The sequence below is a fragment of the Rhinatrema bivittatum genome, chromosome 14 (genome assembly GCF_901001135.1).
Source record: "Rhinatrema bivittatum chromosome 14, aRhiBiv1.1, whole genome shotgun sequence".
Taxonomy (NCBI): domain Eukaryota; kingdom Metazoa; phylum Chordata; class Amphibia; order Gymnophiona; family Rhinatrematidae; genus Rhinatrema; species Rhinatrema bivittatum.
The window spans coordinates 70,395,770-70,420,151 of record NC_042628.1 but is presented as its reverse complement, the minus strand read 5'-3'; the positions used below and the strand labels follow the sequence as shown (position 1 = coordinate 70,420,151).

The 24,382-nt window shown below is 45.4% G+C and overlaps 1 protein-coding gene across 1 annotated transcript; it reads right to left on the bottom strand.

Moving 5' to 3' along the window:
- Positions 1-2,574: 2,574 nt before the first annotated feature.
- Positions 2,575-21,586, bottom strand: LOC115076272 (lens fiber membrane intrinsic protein-like). Its single transcript, XM_029577529.1, has 5 exons — positions 21,436-21,586; positions 16,455-16,670; positions 5,409-5,555; positions 3,295-3,423; positions 2,575-2,971 (listed from the first exon to the last, which is right to left on the bottom strand). Exons 2-5 carry the CDS (start codon positions 16,624-16,626, stop codon positions 2,919-2,921), a joined length of 501 nt encoding a protein of 166 aa, XP_029433389.1. The 5' UTR covers positions 16,627-16,670; positions 21,436-21,586; the 3' UTR covers positions 2,575-2,918.
- Positions 21,587-24,382: the final 2,796 nt, after the last annotated feature.

Sequence of the window (24,382 nt, the reverse complement as noted above, 5' to 3'; positions counted from 1 at the left end):
TCAAGAGAGCTCTTGAAACAGGCCATAGTTACAGTACTTGGCAGCAATGGAGACGATCCTCTCCCAGCAATGGAGTCACCAACAGAAATAGCCAGTCACATGCTATCTGACACAGCCTATGGAGGATGAGGCCCGAGCGGGAGGGGCAAGTGCGAGAAGCGGAATATGAAAATCTAAATAAATAAATGTTCAATTTTTTAAAATCTCCATCATTCAGACTCTTTGTTTTTGAAATTGATAGAGCAGGCCAAAAATATTTTAAGAAGAAGCTTGCCAGGGAGGCAAGAAACAAGAACAATAATCAAAGGGTTTTTTTCAGTGTAACAAAGTAAGAGACCAGCGAAGAAAGCAGTTAAGCCCATTGGACAACAAGAGTGTTATGAAAAGTAAAGCCATCGTGGATAAACGGAATCATTTCTTCACATCTGCTTTCACCAGGAAGTGATGCCTCTGAGGTACTAAAAGATATCATTCTGGAGCAGGAAGAAGTAATAAAAATTATAGATAAGTTAAACAGTAACAAGTCCCCAGGGTCTGGATGGAATCCACCCTACAGTTCGGAAAGAACTAAAACTAGAAATTGCAGACCCATTTACACTGATTTGCAATCTGTAACTAATGTATCAGAGGACCGAAAGGTGACCAATGTGACTCCAAGTTTGAAGGGCTCTAGAGCAGAGCCAGGAAATTATAGACCTGTGAGCTTGACATGAATATTGGGTAAGATGGTGGAGACAATTATCAAGAATAAAATCAGTAAACACATAGAAGGACATGGTATAATTAGAAATAGGCAGCATGGATTTCAGCACTTTGGACAAGTTTCTGGAGGAAAATTCCATAAACCATTATTAATGTGGAGTTGCAGAAATGCATTGCTTCCCTGGGATAAGCAGCTTGGAATCTGTCTATCCCTTGGGATCCTGCCAGGTACTTGTGATGAGGACTGGCCACTGTTGGAAACAGGATATTGGACTTGTTGGACCTTTGATCTGACCCGGTAAAGCAAGTCTTATGTTCTTATATTTTGAAATTCTCGGCTCAATATTTATTTATTTATTTATCTATCTATCGAGTTTTATATACCGTCGTTCGGTTTTGCCATTACAACGGTTTACAAAAATATGTGGCGTGGTCAAAAAAAGCAATCAGAATACTAGGAATTATTAAGAAAAGAATGAAGAATAAAATGGAGAATGTCATAATACCTCTATCACTCCATGGTGAGGCCACACTGTGTGAAGTCCTGGTTGCTACATCCCAAAAAAGATATAGTTGCATTGGAAAAAGTACAGAGAAAGGTGACCAAAATGATAAAGGGGATGGAACAGCTCCTCTTTGAGGAAAAGCTAAAGAGGTTAGGGCTGTTCAGCTTGGAGAAAAGATGGCTGAGTGGGGGATATGATAGAGGTCTATAAAATCATGAGTGGAACAGAACTGGTGAATATAAATTGGTTATTTACTCTCAAAAAATACAAAGACTAGGGGACACTTCACAAAGTTAGAAAGTGGCACATTCAATACAAATTTGAGAAAATTATTTTTCACTCAATACACTAATAAACTCTGGAATTCGTTGCCAGAAAATGTTAACAAAGCTGGGTTTAAAAATGGCTTGGACAATTTTCTGGAGGAGAAGTCCATAAACTGTTATTAACCAAGTAGACTTAAGGAATAGCCCCTAGTTAGCACTGTGCGATAGTAGCATGGGATCAATTTACTGTTTGGGTAATTGCCAGGTACTTGTGACCTGAATTGGCCACTGTTGGAAACAGGATGCTGGGCTTGATGATCCCTTGGTCTATCCCAGTATGGTAATTCTTATGATCTTATGTTTTCCCTAACGTGAACTCTATTTACCACTAGCCTTTGTCACCTCCCAGTCAGTCACTTAGGGCCCATATTAAGGGCACTCAATTTTTTTATATGTCACCTATATTGAATTGTGTCAGAGGCCCTAACGAAATCCACATCTACCACATCTAGTGCTCTCCCCTTATGCAACTCTCTGGTCATCCAATGAAAGAAGCTGATCAGATTCATCTGATAAGGCCTTCTTCTGATAAAACCACGTTGCCTCGGGTCTTGGAATCCATTGGATTCCACAAACTGTACTTTGTTCTGTTTTAGCTGTGAGTCCATTAGTTTGCTCGCCACAGAGGTCAGACTAACTGGCCTGTAGTTCCCAGCCTCCTCCTTACTTCCACTTTTATGAATAGGAAGCACATCTGCCCTTTTCCAGTCCTCTGGGATTACTCCGGAAAGATCAGCCAGCGGAGCTGTCAGGACATCTCTAATTTCCTTTCGTACTCTCAGATATATCCCATCCAGTCGTACCTGCTTTGAGTTTAGTTAGCTCCTCATGAACAGACTGTTCTGAAAGTCGATGGAGGTTTACGTCACCTCTGATCTTATTTGGTGTTCATTTTATGTGGTCCTGTTCCAGACCCTTCCACTGTGAACACCGAACAGAAATTTTGTTAAGTAATTTCTCTTTTCCCTCGTCAGCCTCTATATATTCTTCCTCTTTGCCTCTGAGTCTGACACATAAACCTATAAATAAAAGTCAGCAAACAAGTTAGCGATGAGAGATGTTTATTGGATTCTTTCCAGAGGCCCTGAGCAGAGTGTAGTCCGGTCAGGTGTCTGTCTTACAGGAGAACGGCTTAGCCAATTCTGGTTTTATCCCCCGTGCATCGACAAGATTGGTTGTTCCTGTCTCTCTTAGAGAATCCAGAACATCTGGGATGCGATGGGAAATAAAAGCAGGCCCTGGCTCAGGCTGTCCATCGTGACATGGAGCAGAGCGGTCCCCTTAACCCCGGCACGGAATAGAAGCCTTGGCGAGAGCTCCCCATCCTCTTCTCTCCAGGCCCCGTCGTAGCCTCCATTCCTGCTGCAGAGTCACAAGAGTTGACCTATAAGCTCTCATAGTTATTAGGAGAGTTGTGGGCAAACAGCAGAAGTATACCTGGGGAGGGAAAGAGAGAGAGAGAGAGAAAAGCGTGTGCAATTAAAGGAGAACTGCACTTTCTTCAGGCTGGATGTAGTGCTAAAGGAGAACTGTCTCCGATACAAGGGTTCACCTCACAAAGGACATTTGCACTGTTCAGTCAATATACAATTAAACAAAGCTGTTTGTTTCAGTACTAAATGGAGTATTTTTTCAGTGACCTGCAGTTTATACCACACTCTGGACACCCACCTCCAATCCTAGCGATGAAAGGTTAGTATTTTGCCCCCTAAACTGAGCACTACGTTTGTTTTCAACATTTATGCTAATAGATCCCTTACCTGCAATAATGAGGAGTGGGAGGGCTGTCCAACCCAGGAAAAAGGACCAGGCGTAGCCCCAGGATGCAGCAGTCACCATCCCTGGCGTCTCGCTGGAGTACACCGCCATAGCAATCAGGTCAAAGAGAGCTGCAAGCAAAGGGAGAATGAAGGGCTGTGAGCCATCTCAGGCCAAACCCATCCCAGGGGTCCCCAAGGCCATGCCCAAGAGGATGACAGTGTTTAAGAAAGACTGATGACACTGACAGCACCGCATGCAGCTCGAGCCACATTCATTCCACTGCCTCTGGGGTCACCAGCTTGCTCCACTGATCATAGTAACCTTCCACTGCTCATTGCATGCTTGGACCTGTAACACGTGATCTATATAAGACCAGTGGCAGAACTAAAAAGATACCAATCTAAATTTAAAATGATTCATAAGGTGGCTATAAATCAAAAGAAAGGAAAGCAATACATAGGGAGATTGTGCTGTGACTCCTCGTGCTCCGGAGAGGTAAGGGCAAGGGACAGAGGAGCTGCAGCCTGAGCCCTGCACCATGACCCCCTCATGCTTCAGAGATGTGAGGGCAAGGGACAGAGGAGCTGCAGCCTGAGCCATGCACTGTGACCCTCTCATGCTCCGGATAGGTGAGGGCAGAGAGCGTAGGTCACTGTGACCTCAGCCTAGCCTTTAACAAAGCCCAGGCTTGAAGTTCTGGTCCCGACGAGGCCTAAGCCTAGCGCAAGGACTGGTCTGGAAGCTGTGTCCCGACACTGGGGCCTCACCCAATAACCAGGCCCAATCCTGGGGCCCAGCAAGAAGGCTGGATCCTGATGCTTGGGCCTTGAACCAGACCCAGGCCCAGGCTCAGACCCTGAGGTTAAAACCCGGGCCTTAGTGCATCATCCTCTTCTTGAAAATGATGGCGGCCGTAGAGGATGCATTGCAGTTAATTAACTCCAGTGCCTCCCTGTTCAGTGGAGATCACCATTTTGGTGTATGAGGCCTGACACAGGGGTATTTTCTGGAGGCCATATCTCAATGTTAGGACCTTGGCCCAATGCCAGGACCTAGCCTGGAGGCTGGATACCAACACCTGGGCCTCAGCCCAGGCCCGGAGGTCAGAGTCTGTCTTGAAGCATTGTCCTTGTCTGTCTTCTTGAAAATGACGGCGTCCACTGTGGAGGCGCTAGTTAATTATCTCCGTTCATACACCAAAATGGTGGTCTATGCTGAAGAGGGAGGAGCCAGTTAATTAACTGCAGCATGTCCCAGCGGATACAGTCATTTTTAAGAAGAAGACAGAAGAGGATGACACACTGAGGCCTGAGCTCCAACCTCCAGATCTGGGCCTGGTCCTATGTCTGGGCCAAGGCCCCGGTATTGAGACTTGGCCTCCAGATCAGGACCTAGTGTTGGGCCAAAGACCAGACATTGGCTTAGGCTGAAGCCCAGGCATCAGGATCCATCCTCCAGGCAGAGGTCCTGGTGTAAGGTCCGGGCCAAGGCCCTGACATCAGGCTGTGGCCCAGGCATCGGGATTTGTCGTCCAGGCTGGGCCATGGCATAGGGACAAGGCCTCCGGGTGTGATGTTGGATCTCCAATGAAGTAGGTAAGTGTGAATAATTTTTGGGGTCTTGGGTGAGGACCCAGAATTGGGCTTGGGCTTTGGCTGAAGCCCTGACATCTTACTCAAGCCTAGGCCGCAGCTTGTCCTTTGGGCTGCAGCCTATGCCTAGGTGAGGCCCCAGCCTCGGGCCTAGGCCCATGCTCTGGCCCTGACATCACGCTCGGGTGTAGACCCTCAGCTTTGGGCCTCAACCTATTCTGTAGGCGATGTCCTCGCCTCGAGCCTGGGCCTAGGTCCGACGGATCCCTTTATTTTTTGTTTTGAAAACAAAACATGAAAACCAACACAATTTCTTCTGATTTTTAATCATTTTGTTTTGAGAATGAACTGAAACAAATTAGGAAATTTTGTCAATACTTATTGTGTTGCTCCCCAATACCCATCCCTAGCTTCTATAGGAGCAGGAAGGGGTTGGAAATAATGCTAAAGAAATTGTTTCTAACCTAAACCCGGCATAACAGAGTTTGTGGGTGTCATTAAATTTAGGGTTCGTTGCCTACCTGTGAAAAAACTGAAGACGCTGGTCATCAGGGCCCCAGTAATGGGTCCAAATCGCCAGTTAGCAAAGGAGGAGATGGCCCCAAGGAGAGCGAAGATGCTCAGCACAGCAGAAAAGATCAAGCAACCTCTGACAGAGTTGATGTAATCTGGGGTAAAAAAGGAAGGGTCAGCACGACCACCCAGCAACCATCACAGTGACAATTCTGACCGTGTCTTGAGACTGCAAACAATTACACCCCTCCCCCCCATTCTTTTTTTTATGTTTAACATTTTTATTGGGATAATGCATGATTATAATACAAACCAGGTATTGATTCATGCAGCTGATTCTCCCCTTAGAGATCCACATTATCCAAATGTTCCCACGTAATACCCCATCTCCACCCGTAAACCCCCTTCCCCTCCCTCCCTGAACATACATCAAGCTACATATTGTAATCATTACCCCATCTCTGAAACAATACAAGAGATAATAAGCAGTTCACATAACCTATCCCATGTTCAACAATGTGTTATTAGTGTGTTAATGGAGCTAACAGCTATTAAACTCATCTGTATCAAAGTTGTCTCTTCAATCGCCGTTGCCCCCTTGAGGGGTGACTTTAGATCATCATGTACTCATTGCTTGAAAGGATGCCACGCTTGCTATATGAAGCCATGGCATCCTTGCAAAATGCTGTTATATTTTCCATTGCCTTAATGCCCAGTAATTTGTTAACCTCAATACGTTTGGCTGGGATATCCCATCTTTTCCACCAGGTGGCTACCACCAGCCTAGCAGCAGGAGCCAAATAACATACCATACTCAAAGGCAGATTGGAAATCATCCTCCCAAGTCCCCAAAAGCCACACATCCGGGGTCAGGGGTGGTTCCTCCCCCAGAATTTCCTTAGCCAGCTCACGTATTTGCACCCAGTATGAGCGTATCCTCGGACATGATCACCATATATGAAAGAAAGTACCTATGGATCCACCACACCGCCAGCATGTATTGGAAAGTGTAGGAACCACTTCGCCAACCTTTCAGGGCATAAATACCACCGAAATAGCAATTTATATTCATTCTCAATCATTGTGGTGGACATCATGGGGCAGATTTTTAAAAAGTACGCGAGCGCATACTCTTGTTCGCGCACTCGGCGCAAACACGAGTATGCTGGATTTTAATAGATCCGCATTTATCTTTAAAAATCCGGGGTCGGTGCGCACAAGGCTGCGCAAAATCGGCAGCCTGCGCACGCCGAGCCGCGCAGCCTGCCTCCGTTCCCTCCGAGGCCGCTCCGAAATCGGAGCGGCCTCGGAGGGAACTTTCTTTCCGGTGCCCCCTACCTTCCCCTAACTAACCCGCCCCCTGGCCCTAACTAATTCCACCCCCCCCCCCCACCACCTTTATTTCAAAAGTTACTCCTGCCTGAGGCAGGCGTAACTTGCGCACACGGGCCGGCTGCCGGCGCGCCATGTTCCGGTCCGGGGGCTGGTCCGGAGGCCACAGCTATGCCCCCTGGAATGCCCCCACATGACGCGCTGCCACGACACGCCCCCCCGGCATGCCCCCGACACGCCCCCCCCCCAGGAAAGCCCCGGGACTTACACCATCCTGGGGTTTGCGCCCCCGGCATGCCCCCGACACGACCCCCCCCCCCAGGAAAGCCCCGGGACTTACACCATCCTGGGGTTTGCGCCCCCGGCATGCCCCCGACACGCCCCCCCCCCCCCAGGAAAGCCCCGGGACTTACACCATCCTGTGGTTTGCGCCCCCGGCATGCCCCCGACACGCCCCCCCCCCAGGAAAGCCCCGGGAGTTACACGCATCCTGGGGTTTGCACACGCTGCCAAGCCTATGCAACATAGGCTCGGCACGCAGGGGGTGGAAAGGGCAGCTTTTCGGGGGTTACGTGCGTATCCCTTTGAAAATCTGCCCCCATATGTTTTCCCAGTCCTTGAAAACACCTATCCCACTTGTCCTTATCCCAAGCAGTTCCCATGTCTGCTTCCCAAGCATGAATATGAGCCGCTATAAATACCCCTTCACCATCCAATAATTTATATAGTTTGGACATTCATTTAGAAGGTTTACTGATAGCGGCACAGAATCCCTCCAGTAAGGAGACTCCTTTAATGAGATCCCGCAGGACCTCCGAGGTGTGTAGGAAATGCCTCAATTGTGCATATGCCAGAAAGTCGGCCTCAGGAAGATTATACTCAATCCGTAGGGTTGAAAAAGGTATCACATGCCCAGTCGTCCATACTTGATAGACATGGGTGAGTCCCTTAGCTTCCCAATACTTGAATGTTTGGGCTTCCTATTGGGAAATCTGAAATTTGTCGAAATTGTGCTGGGAAAAAACACCCTTTTTTCCCTGTTAAAGTTTCTCTACATTTATAACCATAACATAAGGGTGCACTGCAATGTTGGAAGAACATTTTGCCTCTCAACATCTGGTCTCTTCTTATCCCAAAATAAAGAAGCCAGGGACCCCTTGCCCAGCCTACATTGTTCTATGTGCATTCATTGTTTTTTGCAATGTGGGATATGGCAGTCCACCACATTCTGGAGCTGTGCTGTAATATAATATTTCTTAATGTGTGGGACCACTAACCCTTCCTTACTCCTGGACCTGTATAAAACTTGCCTAGCTATTCTAGGGGGCCATCATTTCCAGATAAACTTAAATAATCGCTTTTGCAGGGATTGAAACCAGTCATCCTCAATGAGACCTGAAACAGATAGCTCAGTCACGGAAATAGATTCATTTTAACGACTGCAATCCTACCCATCCATGACAGTTGAAACCTATCCCATTTCAACATATTCTGATAAAATATTTTGAATTAAAGGATCATAATTGGCCTTAAAAAGGCCTTTGGGATCCAATACTATATTAACGCCCAGATATCTCACAGGGAATACCTGTTTTAAACTAGAGCTTTGTGAGGTGTTGAGGCCAATGTTCAGAATCTCCGATTTATCCATATTTACTCGGAAACCTGAAACCTTTCTGAACAATTTCAGCTCCTCAGCGCTATCAACGAGGCATCAGGTTCCATCACTATAAAAATAATATTTTCTGCGTATAAGAATATCTTATACTGTTCATTGCCCAACTGCACTCCACAAATAAGCATGGATCGTGGATCACTTCGGCCAAGGGCTCCACACTCAATGCAAAGAGCAGAAGGGATCGCAGGCAACCCTGGCGAGTTCCCAGAAGTATTGGGAAGGCCTGGGTGTATCCTCCATTTATCTTGATACATGCCCATGGCTCCCTATATAGCTCCTTCACCCACCCCAAGAAGTGGCCACCTAACCCCATTTTCTCCATCACCTCAAACAAAAATGGCCAATGAACCTATCAAATGCTTTTTCTGCATCGATAGTCAGGAGCAAATATGGAGCATGATCCCGTTGAACCACCAAGATGAGATCTAAGATCTTCTGAATGTTATCTGCTGTAGTTCTCCCAGACATAAACCCTGCTTGATCTTCCTTAATAAGAACATAAGAACATAAGAAAATGCCATACTGGGTCAGACCAAGGGTCCATCAAGCCCAGCATCCTGTTTCCAACAGTGGCCAATCCAGGCCATAAGAACCTGGCAAGTACCCAAAAACTAAGTCTATTCCATGTAACCATTGCTAATGGCAGTGGCTATTCTCTAAGTGAACTTAATAGCAGGTAATGGACTTCTCCTCCAAGAACTTATCCAATCCTTTTTTAAACACAGCTATACTAACTGCACGAACCACATTCTCTGGCAACAAATTCCAGAGTTTAATTGTGCGTTGAGTAAAAAAGAACTTTCTCCGATTAGTTTTAAATGTGCCCAATGCTAACTTCATGGAGTGTCCCCTAGTCCTTCTACTATCCGAAAGAGTAAATAACCGATTCACATCTACCCGTTCTAGACCTCTCATGATTTTAAACACCTCTATCATATCCCCCCTCAGTCGTCTCTTCTCCAAGCTGAAAAGTCCTAACCTCTTTAGTCTTTCCTCATAGGGGAGTTGTTCCATTCCCCTTATCATTTTGGTAGCCCTTCTCTGTACCTTCTCCATCGCAATTATATCTTTTTTGAGATGCGGCGACCAGAATTGTACACAGTATTCAAGGTGCGGTCTCACCATGGAGCGATACAGAGGCATTATGACATTTTCCGTTTTATTCATCATTCCTTTTCTAATAATTCCCAACATTCTGTTTGCTTTTTTGACTGCCGCAGCACACTGAACTGACGATTTCAATGTGTTATCCACTATGACACCTAGATCTCTTTCTTGGGTTGTAGCACCTAATATGGAACCCAACATCGTGTAATTATAGCATGGGTTATTTTTCCCTATATGCATCACCTTGCACTTATCCACATTAAATTTCAACTGCCATTTGGATGCCCAATTTTCCAGTCTCACAAGGTCTTCCTGCAATTTATCACAATCTGCTTGTGATTTAACTACTCTGCACAATTTTGTGTCATCTGCAAATTTGATTATCTCACTCGTCGTATTTCTTTCCAGATCATTTATAAATATATTGAACAGTAAGGGTCCCAATACAGATCCCTGAGGCACTCCACTGTCCACTCCCTTCCACTGAGAAAATTGCCCATTTAATCCTACTCTCTGTTTCCTGTCTTTTAGCCAGTTTGCAATCCACGAAAGGACATCGCCACCTATCCCATGACTTTTTACTTTTCCTAGAAGCCTCTCATGAGGAACTTTGTCAAACGCCTTCTGAAAATCCAAGTATACTATATCTACCGGTTCACCTTTATCCACATGTTTATTAACTCCTTCAAAAAAGTGAAGCAGATTTGTGAGGCAAGACTTGCCCTGGGTAAAGCCATGCTGACTTTGTTCCATTAAACCATGTCTTTCTATATGTTCTGTGATTTTGATGTTTAGAACACTTTCCACTATTTTTCCTGGCACTGAAGTCAGGCTAACCGGTCTGTAGTTTCCCGGATCGCCCCTGGAGCCCTTTTTAAATATTGGGGTTACATTTGCTATCCTCCAGTCTTCAGGTACAATGGATGATTTTAATGATAAGTTACAAATTTTTACTAATAGGTCTGAAATTTCATTTTTTAGTTCCTTCAGAACTCTGGGGTGTATACCATCCGGTCCAGGTGATTTACTACTCTTCAGTTTGTCAATCAGGCCTACCACATCTTCTAGGTTCACCGTGATTTGATTCAGTCCATCTGAATCATTACCCATGAAAACCTTCTCCATTACGGGTACCTCCCCAACATCCTCTTCAGTAAACACCGAAGCAAAGAAATCATTTAATCTTTCCGCGATGGCCTTATCTTCTCTAAGTGCCCCTTTAACCCCTCGATCATCTAACGGTCCAACTGACTCCCTCACAGGCTTTCTGCTTCGGATATATTTAAAAAAGTTTTTACTGTGAGTTTTTGCCTCTACAGCCAACTTCTTTTCAAATTCTCTCTTAGCCTGTCTTATCAATGTCTTACATTTAACTTGCCAATGTTTATGCTTTATCCTATTTTCTTCTGTTGGATCCTTCTTCCAATTTTTGAATGAAGATCTTTTGGCTAAAATAGCTTCTTTCACCTCCCCTTTTAACCATGCCGGTAATCGTTTTGCCTTCTTTCCACCTTTCTTAATGTGTGGAATACATCTGGACTGTGCTTCTAGAATGGTATTTTTTAACAATGACCACGCCTCTTGGACATTTTTTACTTTTGTAGCTGCTCCTTTCAGTTTTTTTCTAACAATTTTTCTCATTTTATCAAAGTTTCCCTTTTGAAAGTTTAGCACGAGAGCCTTGGATTTGCACACTGTTCCTTTTCCAGTCATTAAATCAAATTTGATCATATTATGATCACTATTGCCAAGCGGCCCCACCACCGTTACCTCTCTCACCAAGTCCTGTGCTCCACTGAGAATTAGATCTAAAATTGCTCCCTCTCTCGTCGGTTCCTGAACCAATTGCTCCATAAAGCTATCATTTATTCCATCCAGGAACGTTATCTCTCTAGCGTGACCCGATGATACATTTACCCAGTCTATATTGGGGTAATTGAAGTCTCCCATTATTACTGCACTACCAATTTGGTTAGCTTCCCTAATTTCTCTTAGCATTTCACTGTCCATCTCACCATCTTGACCAGGTGGACGGTAGTATACCCCTATCACTGTAGTCTTCCCTGATACACAAGGGATTTCTACCCATAAAGATTCAATTTTGTATTTAGTCTCATGCAGGATGTTTATCCTGTTGGACTCTATGCCATCCCGGACATAAAGCGCCACACCTCCTCCCGACTGCTCCTCTCTGTCATTGCGATATAATTTGTACCCCGGTATAGCACTGTCCCATTGGTTATCCTCTTTCCACCATGTCTCTGAGATGCCAATTAAGTCTATGTCATCATTTACTGCTATACATTCTAATTCTCCCATCTTACTTCTTAGACTTCTGGCATTAGCATACAAACATTTCAAAGTTTGTTTTTTGATTGTATTTTTATTCTGCTTTTTAATTGATAGGGATAAGTTAGAATTTTTTAGCTCAGGTGAGTTTTTAGTTACAGGCACTTGGACTACTTTTCTAATTATTGGAACCTCACTGTCGGGATGCCCTAATTCTAATGCATCATTAGTATCCTTTAAAGATACATCTCTCCGAACCATGCGCTGCTGAGCGACTGTCGGCTTTCCCCTTTGTTCTAGTTTAAAAGCTGCTCTATCTCCTTTTTAAGCTCCCGAATCACTGACCTAAGTCATGTGGCTAAAATTTTCACCAATAATTTGAGATCAATATTAATCAGAGATATTGGGCGGTAGGACCCACCGAGCATCTCATCCTTTCTGGGCATAGGAATTATAGTTATTCCAGCTGTATTTCCATTAAGCAAGAACTACCCCCCTCCCATATAGCATTAAACATATTCCTCAAAGGGTTTGTCAATACACCCATAAATGTTTTATAAAATAATGGGGTAAATCCATTTAGCCCAAGAGCCTTCCCTCCTTTCAGAGTTTTAATGGCCTCCTGAACTTCTAGAACTGTTATAGGGAGCCCCAAGGATTCCTGTGTGGTCAGAGGGAGAGATGGTAATGGTACCTGCCGTAAATATGCCTTAATGTTGTCTGAAGTGACCTCATGATCTGTGGGATACAGGGTCTCATAAAATTTGGTAAAGCATTCTTTAATCGCTGTAGATTTTACTTGTAACTGACCTTGTGGATCCTTAATACAATGGATATGGGCTTGTGTTCTTTGGCTTTTGAGTTTATGCGATAATAATTTCCTGGGTTTATCCCCATGCTCATAATATGCCTGCTCTACCAAATCTAGTTGATGCGCAATCTTGTCTGCATCAAGTTCCTTCAGATTTTGACGTATCTGGTCTAGCTGAGAGATCGCTATGGTGCCAGGGTTCTGCTTATGAGTATGCTCCAAGATCTTTAATTGTTGCGCTAATTGTGCTGGGTCTCCTCCTTTTGTCTTTTATGATATGTGCCCAAACTGATAAGATTGCCCCTCATAGTAGCTTTTAACCCATCCCAGATTGTCAAAGGGGAGGTCTCTTCTACAGTATTTAGCAACACATACTCCTCTATGTGGTTTTGCAATTGGGAAACATAGTTCTTATTTTTAAGGAGACTGTCATTTAATTTCCAGAATTGCAGGCCTGTGTCAACCTCTGGCAAATCCACCTCCCACCAAATAGGCATATGGTCAGTCCATGTAATGCATTCAATATCAGCTCTTTGGATTTTATCGCTTAAGGCTTTATTGACTAGGAAATAATCAATGCAAGAATATGTATAATGTGGCCTGGAATAAAAGGTATAATTTTGACTATTTGGATACAATAGCCTCCAAATATCTACTAATTGCCAATCCCTCAAAAAATGCCTAAATGACAGTCTATCCTTCTTAGATATTCCACCCTTTCCCGAGGAAGTATCCATAGTTACCAAGCTTGCCATATTAAAATCTCCTCCTACTATCAGAGGTCCCCCCTCCATTGTATGCAGTTGCTGGCTGATCTCCTCAATTACCACGCGCTGATCCCTATTTGGGCAATACATATTAACCAAGATGAATTAACAGTTATTGATCTCTACCCCAATATTAAATAACGACCATTGGGATCCGCATGGGTTTCAAGGACTTTCACCCCCAAGGATGATGCAAACATAATCCCCATTCCATTATGTTTACGACCTAGAGTGCTAGCGGCAAAGTATTTTTGGGAAAAAAATTTTGACTGGAGCAGATGTTCATCTCTCCATCACAGGTGCATCTCTTGAAGAAAGACCACAGAGGGCTTTAGTCTAGAAATGTCAGCGTACATATTCCTCCGCTTAAATGGGGAATTTAAACCTTTCACAGTTAGTGATACAAATTTAAGAATAGCCATTATAAATAATCCAGCATCTGCTGTTAGCCGCCCCAATCAGTCTGGTAGCCAATCTATCAATCTCTTGACCCTGTGTAGTTCTAGTATAGCATCTCCCCTTTCCCCCTCCCTCTCCCCCTCCCCCTCCCCTTCTCCCCTAACCCTCTTAGAACTTCTGTCGCCCATTATCAGGTGAACCCCTAAATGAGGAAGAGACATCTCCTCTTCCTCTCCCCAACTATCTTATAACCTGTTCCGCCATTTTCCAATTCCAGCGTGAAATCTTGAGTCTCTTTAACATCATTCGGCACATAGTGTACCCCCTAAGTCAAAATCCCATCGTGCGGCCTATGTAGCATAGAAGTGCTGCATGAACCTAGGCAGTATCTGCAAGATCCGGTTCAGTTTTTGTAGTTGTTCAGCCCCTCTAATCACGATTAGAGTGTCACAATCCAGGCCCAATCGCCCCTTTCTTTGTTCAGCCTCATATGGGCAATGGATCGCGGAGACCCTCGGTGGGCAACAAATGCTGCATCTCGCCAGTTCCTGATGTTCTTTTCAGACGTCGGCCTCCGTTTCCTACTCTCTACCATTTTGCTTGTTCCACTGGTGGAGGTGCCGACCGTTCCGATGGTGTACTATAGGGAAGCTCCACTCCCGCAGCCTGCAATATAGGAACTCTTCTTCGATCAATTTTACCCTCGATGTCTCGCCTTTTATGGTAAAGGCCAAACCCCAAGGGTATAGCCAGCGGTATCGGTGGTGCGCCTTCCTCAATGCTGATGTCAGTGGTTGAAATTCTCTACGTCTCTTCAGGGTGGCTGGAGATAAATCATTGTATATAGATAAAGCGTGTCCCTCTAATTTCCTGGCTGCTTTCATAATGGCCTCCTTTACAATGTAGCTGTGCATACAAATCACAATAGCTCTTGAAGCAGTCCTCGCTGTGGCCCCCAAGGCCCGATGTGCCCTATCCACTATAATGTCAGCGGGAGTGCTCTTGTTCTCCAGATCAGCTGCTGCCTGTAAAAGTGCCCCGCAAATTAATTGTACCACCTCCGTGGTATTGGCGTATGCTGCTTCTTCTGGTAATCCACATATGTGAATATTATTACGGCGCGTACGATTTTCTAAATCTTCCGGTTTCAAAGCTGTATATTCCTGTGCCTGTTGGAGGATTTTAATCTCAGAGTTTAAAGTCTTTATTCGCGCATCGTGATCTTCCAGCTGCGCTTCGTTTTCGTCCGTTCGGTTGCCAAGCTCTTTAATGTCCGTGCGTAGATTAGAAATCGCCTCTCTGAACTCCTCCGAGAGAGTGTGAATATCTGTTTTTTTAAGGTCTGCAAACCATTCTTGTAAGTCCTGTTTTGTCAGGGGATGAGCTCCTTCAACAGCCTCCGCCTGCGCCTTTCGTGCCTTTTCTCCTGCGCCATCTGGCTCTGCTTCATTCGCGGCCTCGCTCAGGGCCGCAAAACGGGAGCCGCCGGCATCATAGGAGTATTGCTGAAGGGCAACTGCTTTTTTTCTCGTGGTCATGTTCGCGACCTGCCTCCTATCTCAAACGCTGTAAAATGATGTTGATAGATGAGCTGAAACCGGAATATTTTGCTTTAGTTGAGTGAGGAGTAGCAGAGCAAATGGTTTAAGCTGCCATCTTGGATGGATGATGTCACTTCCCCCCCCCCCCCCCATTCTATCTATGAAATTTCAGCTCCTGCACTTCTTAAGAGAAAGCACTACAAGTCCAAAGAAGCAATGGACTAAAACTGGGCCTGATTCAGCCCGACTTTTATGATATAGAATTGTTGGAAACCCTGTCTAGTTGATATTGTATTGTATTATTTTTAAATGCTGTATACTGCTCTGGGACCTGTATTGGCATAGAGCTATCTATATATGTGAAATGCAATGAAAATGACATAGAAAACCAGGATTGGCTTCACTGATGTTCTTAGCTGAACTTCATGTCTTATGGAATGCAAACCCAATCCTGGTTATCCATTTGACATCGCTATGCACCTCAGTCCTTATTCTCCTGTGGAATGCACTGGGATGAGAATTATAAAATAAGAACTGGACTAATAATATCTTATGACGACAAGAAGCCAGGTTGGCAACTCTGCTAATTAGAGCTTCCTCTGAACCAGGAAGATGGAGAGGTCAGCGCAGTGCGGATTTCCAAGCCCAGGTTAATTCTAGCATGGTTCAACCCTACGTGACTTAAGTCAGGCTCAATTTCTTGAATCTCACTTTGGGTTACCAGATAGCTCGGCCCTGGTTGTAACTGCACTGCATGGGTGGGCCTTGGGGTCCTGCCTTCTTTGAGAACAGTAGAAACTAGAAGTCCATGCAAGCAATGGCAGTAAGACCAGGATTGAATAAGCATGTGATGGTGAGCTTGAAACTATCTTGTAACCCTAACCTGCTCACAGAGAGAAGGGGGAATAATCTTGCATGTCTATGAAAGAGATGAACACCAAAAGGTAAGGACATTACTAATGGCTCCAGAAAACTTTTGGAACTGAAATTCAGTGATCAAGTTCAGCCAGCAGTTCAATAAATTACACTTAAGATTGATATATAATGCCCAAATTGCTTCAGCCAATGACAAAAACTTGATCTGTTGTCACAGATAATAAAAAAATTGGAATCATGGATCCATTCCTTACCGAAATTGGAGGTTATCTCCTGGCACTTTCCCATGGAGCACATCTGCCACAGCCCCCAATGTGCTCTTGCTTTCACATCGTAGATGACAGTCCAGTAGTCTGTCGCAATTGAGACAAGCAGTAGGACAGAGCTGATACTGGCAAGCGCCGTGCCGGCTAGTTTGTACCACATCTGGCAGATGTCCGTGTGTTTTAGAGGTGCAAACGAAGTCTTTCCTGGGACAGGAATGGGAAAAAGGTAGGAGGAAGAGTGAATAGATTTCTCCCCACTCAATTTTTATTTATTTATTTAAGACTTTTATATACTGGGAACATCTCATCGGTTTACATGAAAACAAAATGCAGCAAACAGGCTTTACATATAACAAGGAACAGGGATATATAAAATTTTATCAGTTAACATGTAAACGAAATGCCACTAACTGGCTTTTAGAGGTAATAAGGAACAAAATTGGACAGCGGTTATATATTAAAAAATTAAATATGTAACAGGATTTATACAACTGTTAAATCAAAACTATGATATAGGAATTATATCCAGTTTTATATAAATGTTAAGGTGACAGGTAAAAAGAGCGAGCTGGGGGAGCGTTTTACGGAGAAAAGTATACACGAGGGATCAAGGGAGGGAGAGGGTGGAACAGGAATAGGAGTGGGAGGCTGGGGAGGGAGGCTGGGGAGGGAGTGGCTCTGTGACGTTTTAGTGTCCTGGTAGTGCCGGGGCTCCTTGCCAGCTTCCATGTCCATCAAAGCTCTGACATTCTTTGGGTAGGGCATCCAAGAGATAGCTAAGAAGCAGAGAGGCCTCATAGGTGAGGCTGCCAACCAACTCAGGCTCATATGGGCCAGGCTACTGTAGTCCTCGCTTTGCCCCATTACATCGACTGACCAGTTCCTACTTTCAAAGAGAAATTGGAAATACGAGTTCATGCAGTGGAGTAAAGTCAGGACTGGATCAGTCTGTCCCCGACAAAACAGGTTTATTTAGTCACTTGATCTTTGGGATGAGGGTAGGAAGAAAGGGTCGTGTTTTAGAGCCCTGGCAGAATAATGTTTTGCAGAGGAGAATAAAATAACCTGGGGATTTTTTAAATAAAATGAAAGAAAGTTGAATAGATGCAAAAGAGAGGAGGTGCTCTTCCTAGTGAAGTATACGGCTTAAAATTGGAATAAAATTCTTTCCCACTACACCCACGGACACAATTTCTTCCAAGAAAGAAGCTACATGCCTGACGCTTTCTGTCGCCTGACACCCCCTCCCCTGCATAGGCTTCAGGGCTTAGCGACCACACACATGGACCCACAGACGTGCGACGAGCTGCCCTGACCACAGGATGTGCACAACCTGCAGATGTGTTAGCTCCTAGCTCAGTTTCTGACAGGAAGCCTAAGGTCAATGTTAGCAATGCTGAACGAAGGATTGCCTCACCTCAGACACAGAGACCTCAAAGCATTTTGAGGAAATGTTAAAGTAGAGTACGTTAAACAGAATGATGTGTTACAGGTGACAGCAGGTAAGGCCCAATTCACCTACCCAATCTGTTCCCATCTGCACTGCAGCAGCTAAAGGTACAGCATTATCCCAACAGACAGCTATACAAGCCTGATGGCTCCTTTTGTAAGTCACTTTTGTACTCTTTTCTCTTTGGTTTCATATTTAAATTCAACCTCAGGGCCCACTTCCCTCACATCTTCTACCCAAGCTCTTAACCCCTCTCCTAATCTTTGTATCTGTCCCACACACTCTTAAGTTCTGTCACAGTTTTAGTTTTCATCGTCTCTGCCGGTAGGTTGTGTCGGGCACCCACCAACTCATTCACTAAAGACGCCTTTTCTCTCCAGCTTCATACCATGACCACTTGCTCTTTCAGATTTCCTTGCTTTTGGAAACGTTCACCTTCCTCTATTTTATTAAATCGTGCCAAGAGATTTTAGTGTTCTATCGTATCCCCCGTTCCCTTCATTCCTCCAGCGAGCACTAACACTGAAGATGTGCTGATGAGCGCCGTTCCGGAATAGGCCACTATTCGATTGTACAGCTCAGATGCCGTGTTCAGACAGGAAAGAGCAGAAAATGCTTTTCATGTGAGATTTCTGCAATAGACAGGTTTTATGGTGATAATCTTAGGGCCACTTCAGTGTTTTAAATTTCCCAGCCTTGTTTTCAGGTTGCTTAAAACAGAAACTAATCAGACCTGGAGCTAAAAATTTCAAATTAAAGTTGTCTACTCCTTTCTTCGCATAATTGTTTTGCAATAGACAAGTAGTAGTAAGGCTCTTATCTCTCCTCTTCTAATCTCGTTCCAGTAATAAATGAGATCGTTTACAAAACATGATCAGAACTATGTTCAAAACCCTTTTACTCCCAACCTCTGACCTTTCTAGGCATGGTTTTCAGATGTCTACTAGTTAATGTTTACATCCTTTTGGATCTTATTGTTGTGCCTATGGAATACAGGAATCTTAGGAACTGAATTCAAATGCTTTGCTTCTTTCCTATCTGATCATATGTAGCAGCAGACGTCAAATTGATATCTCATGGGACCTGGTATCACACAGGGCTCTGCCCTGTCGGCACGTCTGTTTAATATTTATCTGCGACCAATCTGTAGCCTTCTTGCCATCTTGAGTGTTGTCTACAGACTGCATGAGGATGATAGATAGTTTATTTTGTTCCAGTTAACATCCGCATTGACACAATATTCATAGTCACTAACTGCCTGCGTACCATTAGGCTTTGAATGTCCAGTAATAGTCTGATGCTTAATGGTGGAAAGGCGAAGTTGATGGTGCTGGATTCCCTTTAAATGGCTTTCCTTCCGCTTTCCAGTTTGGGGAATAGATTATTCCTGTTTCTCATCAGCTGTGACATTTGGGAGTTTATTTGCAAATAAAGGGTCCGTCGCAATATCTGTGCGCAGAAAACGGGCACGCAGTGTTGAGTGCCCGCTTTCCTATCGTGCCCCCAGCCACCTCTCCCGGGCGCGTGATACAATATTTAAATTGGGGGTCACGCTAAAAAGGAGGTGCTAGGAAAAATGGGTGTATCCCTGCCGCGGCATCAGGCTCACAAGAGAGGTGGCTGTCAAGCGGGTTGGGAAAACGGACACTCAGTCTGTTTTCTCCTGCTACCGGCATAGGCACGCACAAGATGCACAGCCAGGACCGTGGAATCACAGAAAGCAGGGTTTTTCTTTTTTTCCCCAATGCACCCTTTGTTCATGCCGGCCCCAAGCTGGCATATGCGTTGCAATGGGCACTTGGGCCATGCAGGACATTTTTCACATCGTGGGGATTAGCTAACGGCGCTCATCTACATGGAATTTGCATGTGATGAGCGCCATTAGCTACACAGTGATTTGGTCGCGCGTTTTGGATGCGTTAATCCCTGTATTGCCTCGGGGGTTATGGACGCACGTCCAGATCATGCATCCACTTGCTGCTGCTCTGCATGGTGTTGCATCGGCCCCCAAAGGCAGTAGTAAAAAGCGCCTTTTTTTAAATTGCGAATTCTGCGAAGGTTAAAGCCATCTTTGTTTCCCGATGATTTTTGCACAGTTTTGCAGGCTTTTGTATTATAAAAGCTGGATTACTGTAACTCACTTAATGTTGGATCGCCAGCAACTACTCTGAAAGCTTTGCCTTCTGGCCATGTAGAATGCGGTTGCAAGGATTTTGATGGAAAGTAAGCTTTAGGTTCATATTATTCCCGTGTTACTCCCCATATGTTGCAGTCAGCTTTTTCCTAAAGATCTATAAACCTTCCCAGATGCTAAGACTGATAGATCAAGATCTTCTAGACATGCCATCTGACTAAGTCGTGTGCCAGAACCCTTTCTGTTGAAGACCCACCTCTCTCTGATGAGATCAGGGCGATCAAACGCTGCTTTAGAAAGCCGGTGAAATTACTGTTTTCTGAGCAGGCTTACATCCTCTGACCTATAGCTGAGGTTAATGAACTCTGATGCTGCCACGTTGATGGCTATAGGCTGTAAGCGGTTGCTTGGTCTGCTTGTCTTGGAATGCTGTTGGTCTTGTGCGCGCAGGTCTCACTGTGAATGGATCATTTTTTTTACTCCGCATTGGATTGTGCGGGATATAAATTTTATAAATAAATTTGTGTCAGTACTAAAAATGGAAAACTCTGCACACTCTATTAGCCACTCCTCAATTAGTGGGATCAGGAACGAGACCTGATAGCAAATAAGCTGGAAAAGGTGAAAGTTTAAAGATTACAGTAAGTGTGGGTGCATGAGCAGAGCTATCAGCAGCAGAGAAAGGGAGGTGTAAAAGTCCCCAGTGAGACCCCCACCTTGAGTACGTTGTATAGAGCTTAGGAAGGACACGGAGAGGACGGAAGCAGTTTGGAGAAGGGCGATTAAAATGACGCAAGATCTGCAACACGAGCCCTACACAGTAAGGAACTCAAAATGTACTCAGTGGAAGGGAAAAAGAGAGGATGTGCCAGAAACGTTGCAATACTCAGCAGCTTTAATAGGGCAGAGGAAGGCGCAATTGTCCATCCAAAAAGAAATTCAAAGTCATGATAGGATGCTGGAGAAAGGGCAGCTCGGAAGTGCTGGAAACCAAAACTGGGACAGACCCAGAGGGGAGTGGGAAGAACAGGGTTGAGAGGTTGGGTAAAAGACACAGGAGAGGGGCTGGGTGTTGGGAACTTGTAGGCTCATCTACACAGACTGGGTCAGGACCAAAGAAGGAAGACCTCAAAACTGCAGGTGGTCAAGCTTGTACAGCTGAAAGCAGAGAGAGGCTTTGCTAAAGCAGTGCAGATGACAACCATCAGGCAGATTGAGATGGGCAAATGGGTCCTTATCTGCTGCTATCTCTTATGTTATTTCTGTGTGATGGCTTAACTCAGTTTCAAAGAAAGTTTATACAAAAGTTTAAAAGCTATCTTTACCTACTTCCTTGCACTAAACATTGGATACACTGTAGACAGCATTATAAAATGGTTTCTTACCTTTGGGAGCTGTCTGAGGCTCAGTGTCTGAAGATGGCAGCTGAGAAGTGACTCAACCTCTCCCCATGCTGCTGAGGTGGACCCCACTAAACACGCAAGAGGAGGTGTGACATTTGTAGCCCTCTCTCAAGCTCTGCAGTATGTCAAAAGGTGGTTAGAACTGTGACATTCTCAGTTCAGGAGAGATCTCTGGGCTTCTATTCTTTCTCTCTCTCCAAAAAAGGTGTCAAACTGTTAACACAGCAAACAGAAACCCTTTTTTTTTTTTCACAAGACATGTCCAGGTCAATGCTAAGCTTTCCCCCATCCCTTCCACCACAGAGCAGATATCTCACAGACAGCAGCAGTGCAAGCTTTCTTCTCACACCACAGAACAGATACAGCGCACACAGCAGCAGTACAAGCTTCCCTCACACACACATACTGCCCATCACAGAACTGAGACCACACAGACAGCAGCAGTGCAAGCTTCCCTCACACACACACATACTGCCCATCACAGAACTGATACAATACAGGCAGCAGCAGTGCAAGCTTCCCTCACACACACATACTGCCCATCACAGAACTGAGACCATCAGACAGCAGCAGTGCAAGCTTTCTTCTCACACCACAGAACAGATACAGCGCACACAGCAGCAGTACAAGCTTCCCTCACACACACATACTGCCCCATCACAGACCTGATACCATACAGTCAGCAGCAGTGCAAGCTTCCCTCATACACACATACTGCCCCATCACAGAACTGATACCATACAGACAGCAGCAGTGCAAGCTTCCCTCACACGCACATACTGCCCATCACAGAACTGATACCATACAGACAGCAGCAGTGCAAGCTTCCCTCACACACACATACTGCCCATCACAGACCTGATACCATCAGACAGCAGCAGTGCAAGCTTCCCTCACACACACATACTGCCCATCACAGAACTGATACCATACAGTCAGCAGCAGTGCAAGCTTCCCTCACACACACATACTGCCCATCACAGAACTGATACCATACAGTCAGCAGCAGTGCAAGCTTCCCTCATACACACATACTGCCCATCACAGAACTGAGACCATACAGTCAGCAGCAGTGCAAGCTTCCCTCACACACACATACTGCCCATCACAGAACTGATACCATACAGACAGCAGCAGTGCAAGCTTCCCTCACACACACATACTGCCCATCACAGAACTGATACCATACAGACAGCAGCAGTGCAAGCTTCCCTCACACACACATACTGCCCATCACAGAACTGATACCATACAGACAGCAGCAGTGCAAGCTTCCCTCACACCCACATACTGCCCATCACAGAACTGATACCATACAGACAGCAGCAGTGCAAGCTTCCCTCACACACACATACTGCCCATCACAGAACTGAGACCATACAGACAGCAGCAGTGCAAGCTTCCCTCACACGCACATACTGCCCATCACAGAACTGAGACCATACAGTCAGCAGCAGTGCAAGCTTCCCTCATACACACATACTGCCCATCACAGAACTGATACCATACAGACAGCAGCAGTGCAAGCTTCCCTCACACACACATACGGCCCCTTCACAGAACTGAGACCATACAGTCAGCAGCAGTGCAAGCTTCCCTCACACACACACATACTGCCCATCACAGAACTGAGACCATACAGTCAGCAGCAGTGCAAGCTTCCCTCACACACACACATACTGCCCATCACAGAACTGAGACCATACAGTCAGCAGCAGTGCAAGCTTCCCTCACACACACATACTGCCCATCACAGAACTGATACCATACAGACAGCAGCAGTGCAAGCTTCCCTCACACACACATACTGCCCCATCACAGACCTGATACCATACAGGCAGCATCAGTGCAAGCTTCCCTCACACACACATACTGCCCATCACAGAACTGATACCATACAGACAGCAGCAGTGCAAGCTTCCCTCACACACACATACTGCCCATCACAGAACTGATACCATACAGACAGCAGCAGTGCAAGCTTCCCTCACACACACATACTGCCCCATCACAGAACTGATACCATACAGACAGCAGCAGTGCAAGCTTCCCTCACACACACATACTGCCCCATCACAGAACTGAGACCATACAGACAGCAGCAGTGCAAGCTTCCCTCACACACACATACTGCCCCATCACAGAACTGAGACCATACAGACAGCAGCAGTGCAAGCTTCCCTCACACACACATACTGCCCATCACAGAACTGAGACCATACAGTCAGCAGCAGTGCAAGCTTCCCCCACACACACATACTGCCCATCACAGAACTGAGACCATACAGTCAGCAGCAGTGCAAGCTTCCCTCACACACACATACTGCCCCATCACAGAACTGAGACCATACAGTCAGCAGCAGTGCAAGCTTCCCTCACACACACATACTGCCCCATCACAGTACTGATACCATACAGACAACAGCAGTGCAAGCTTCCCTCACACACACATACTGCCCCATCACAGAACTGATACCATACAGACAGCAGCAGTGCAAGCTTCCCTCACACACACATACTGCCCATCACAGAACTGAGACCACACAGACAGCAGCAGTGCAAGCTTCCCTCACACACACATACTGCCTATCACAGACCTGATACCATCAGACAGCAGCAGTGCAAGCTTCCCTCACACACACATACTGCCCATCACAGAACTGATACCATACAGACAGCAGCAGTGCAAGCTTCCCTCACACACACATACTGCCCATCACAGAACTGATACCATACAGACAGCAGCAGTACAAGCTTCCCTCACACACACATACTGCCCATCACAGACCTGATACCATACAGACAGCAGCAGTGCAAGCTTCCCTCACACGCACATACTGCCCCATCACAGTACTGATACCATACAGACAGCAGCAGTGCAAGCTTCCCTCACACACACATACTGCCCATCACAGAACTGATACCATAC

Excerpts from the sequence above, each read along its gene's own strand:
- LOC115076272 (XM_029577529.1), bottom strand. The coding sequence starts at position 16,626 with ATGTGGTACAAACTAGCCGGCACGGCGCTTGCCAGTATCAGCTCTGTC. Across the intron at positions 5,556-16,454 it reads GGAGATAACCTCCAATTTCG|ATTACATCAACTCTGTCAGA; the intron begins GTAAGGAATGGA and ends TTTTTACCCCAG. Across the intron at positions 3,424-5,408 it reads CGTCTTCAGTTTTTTCACAG|CTCTCTTTGACCTGATTGCT; the intron begins GTAGGCAACGAA and ends CTTTGCTTGCAG.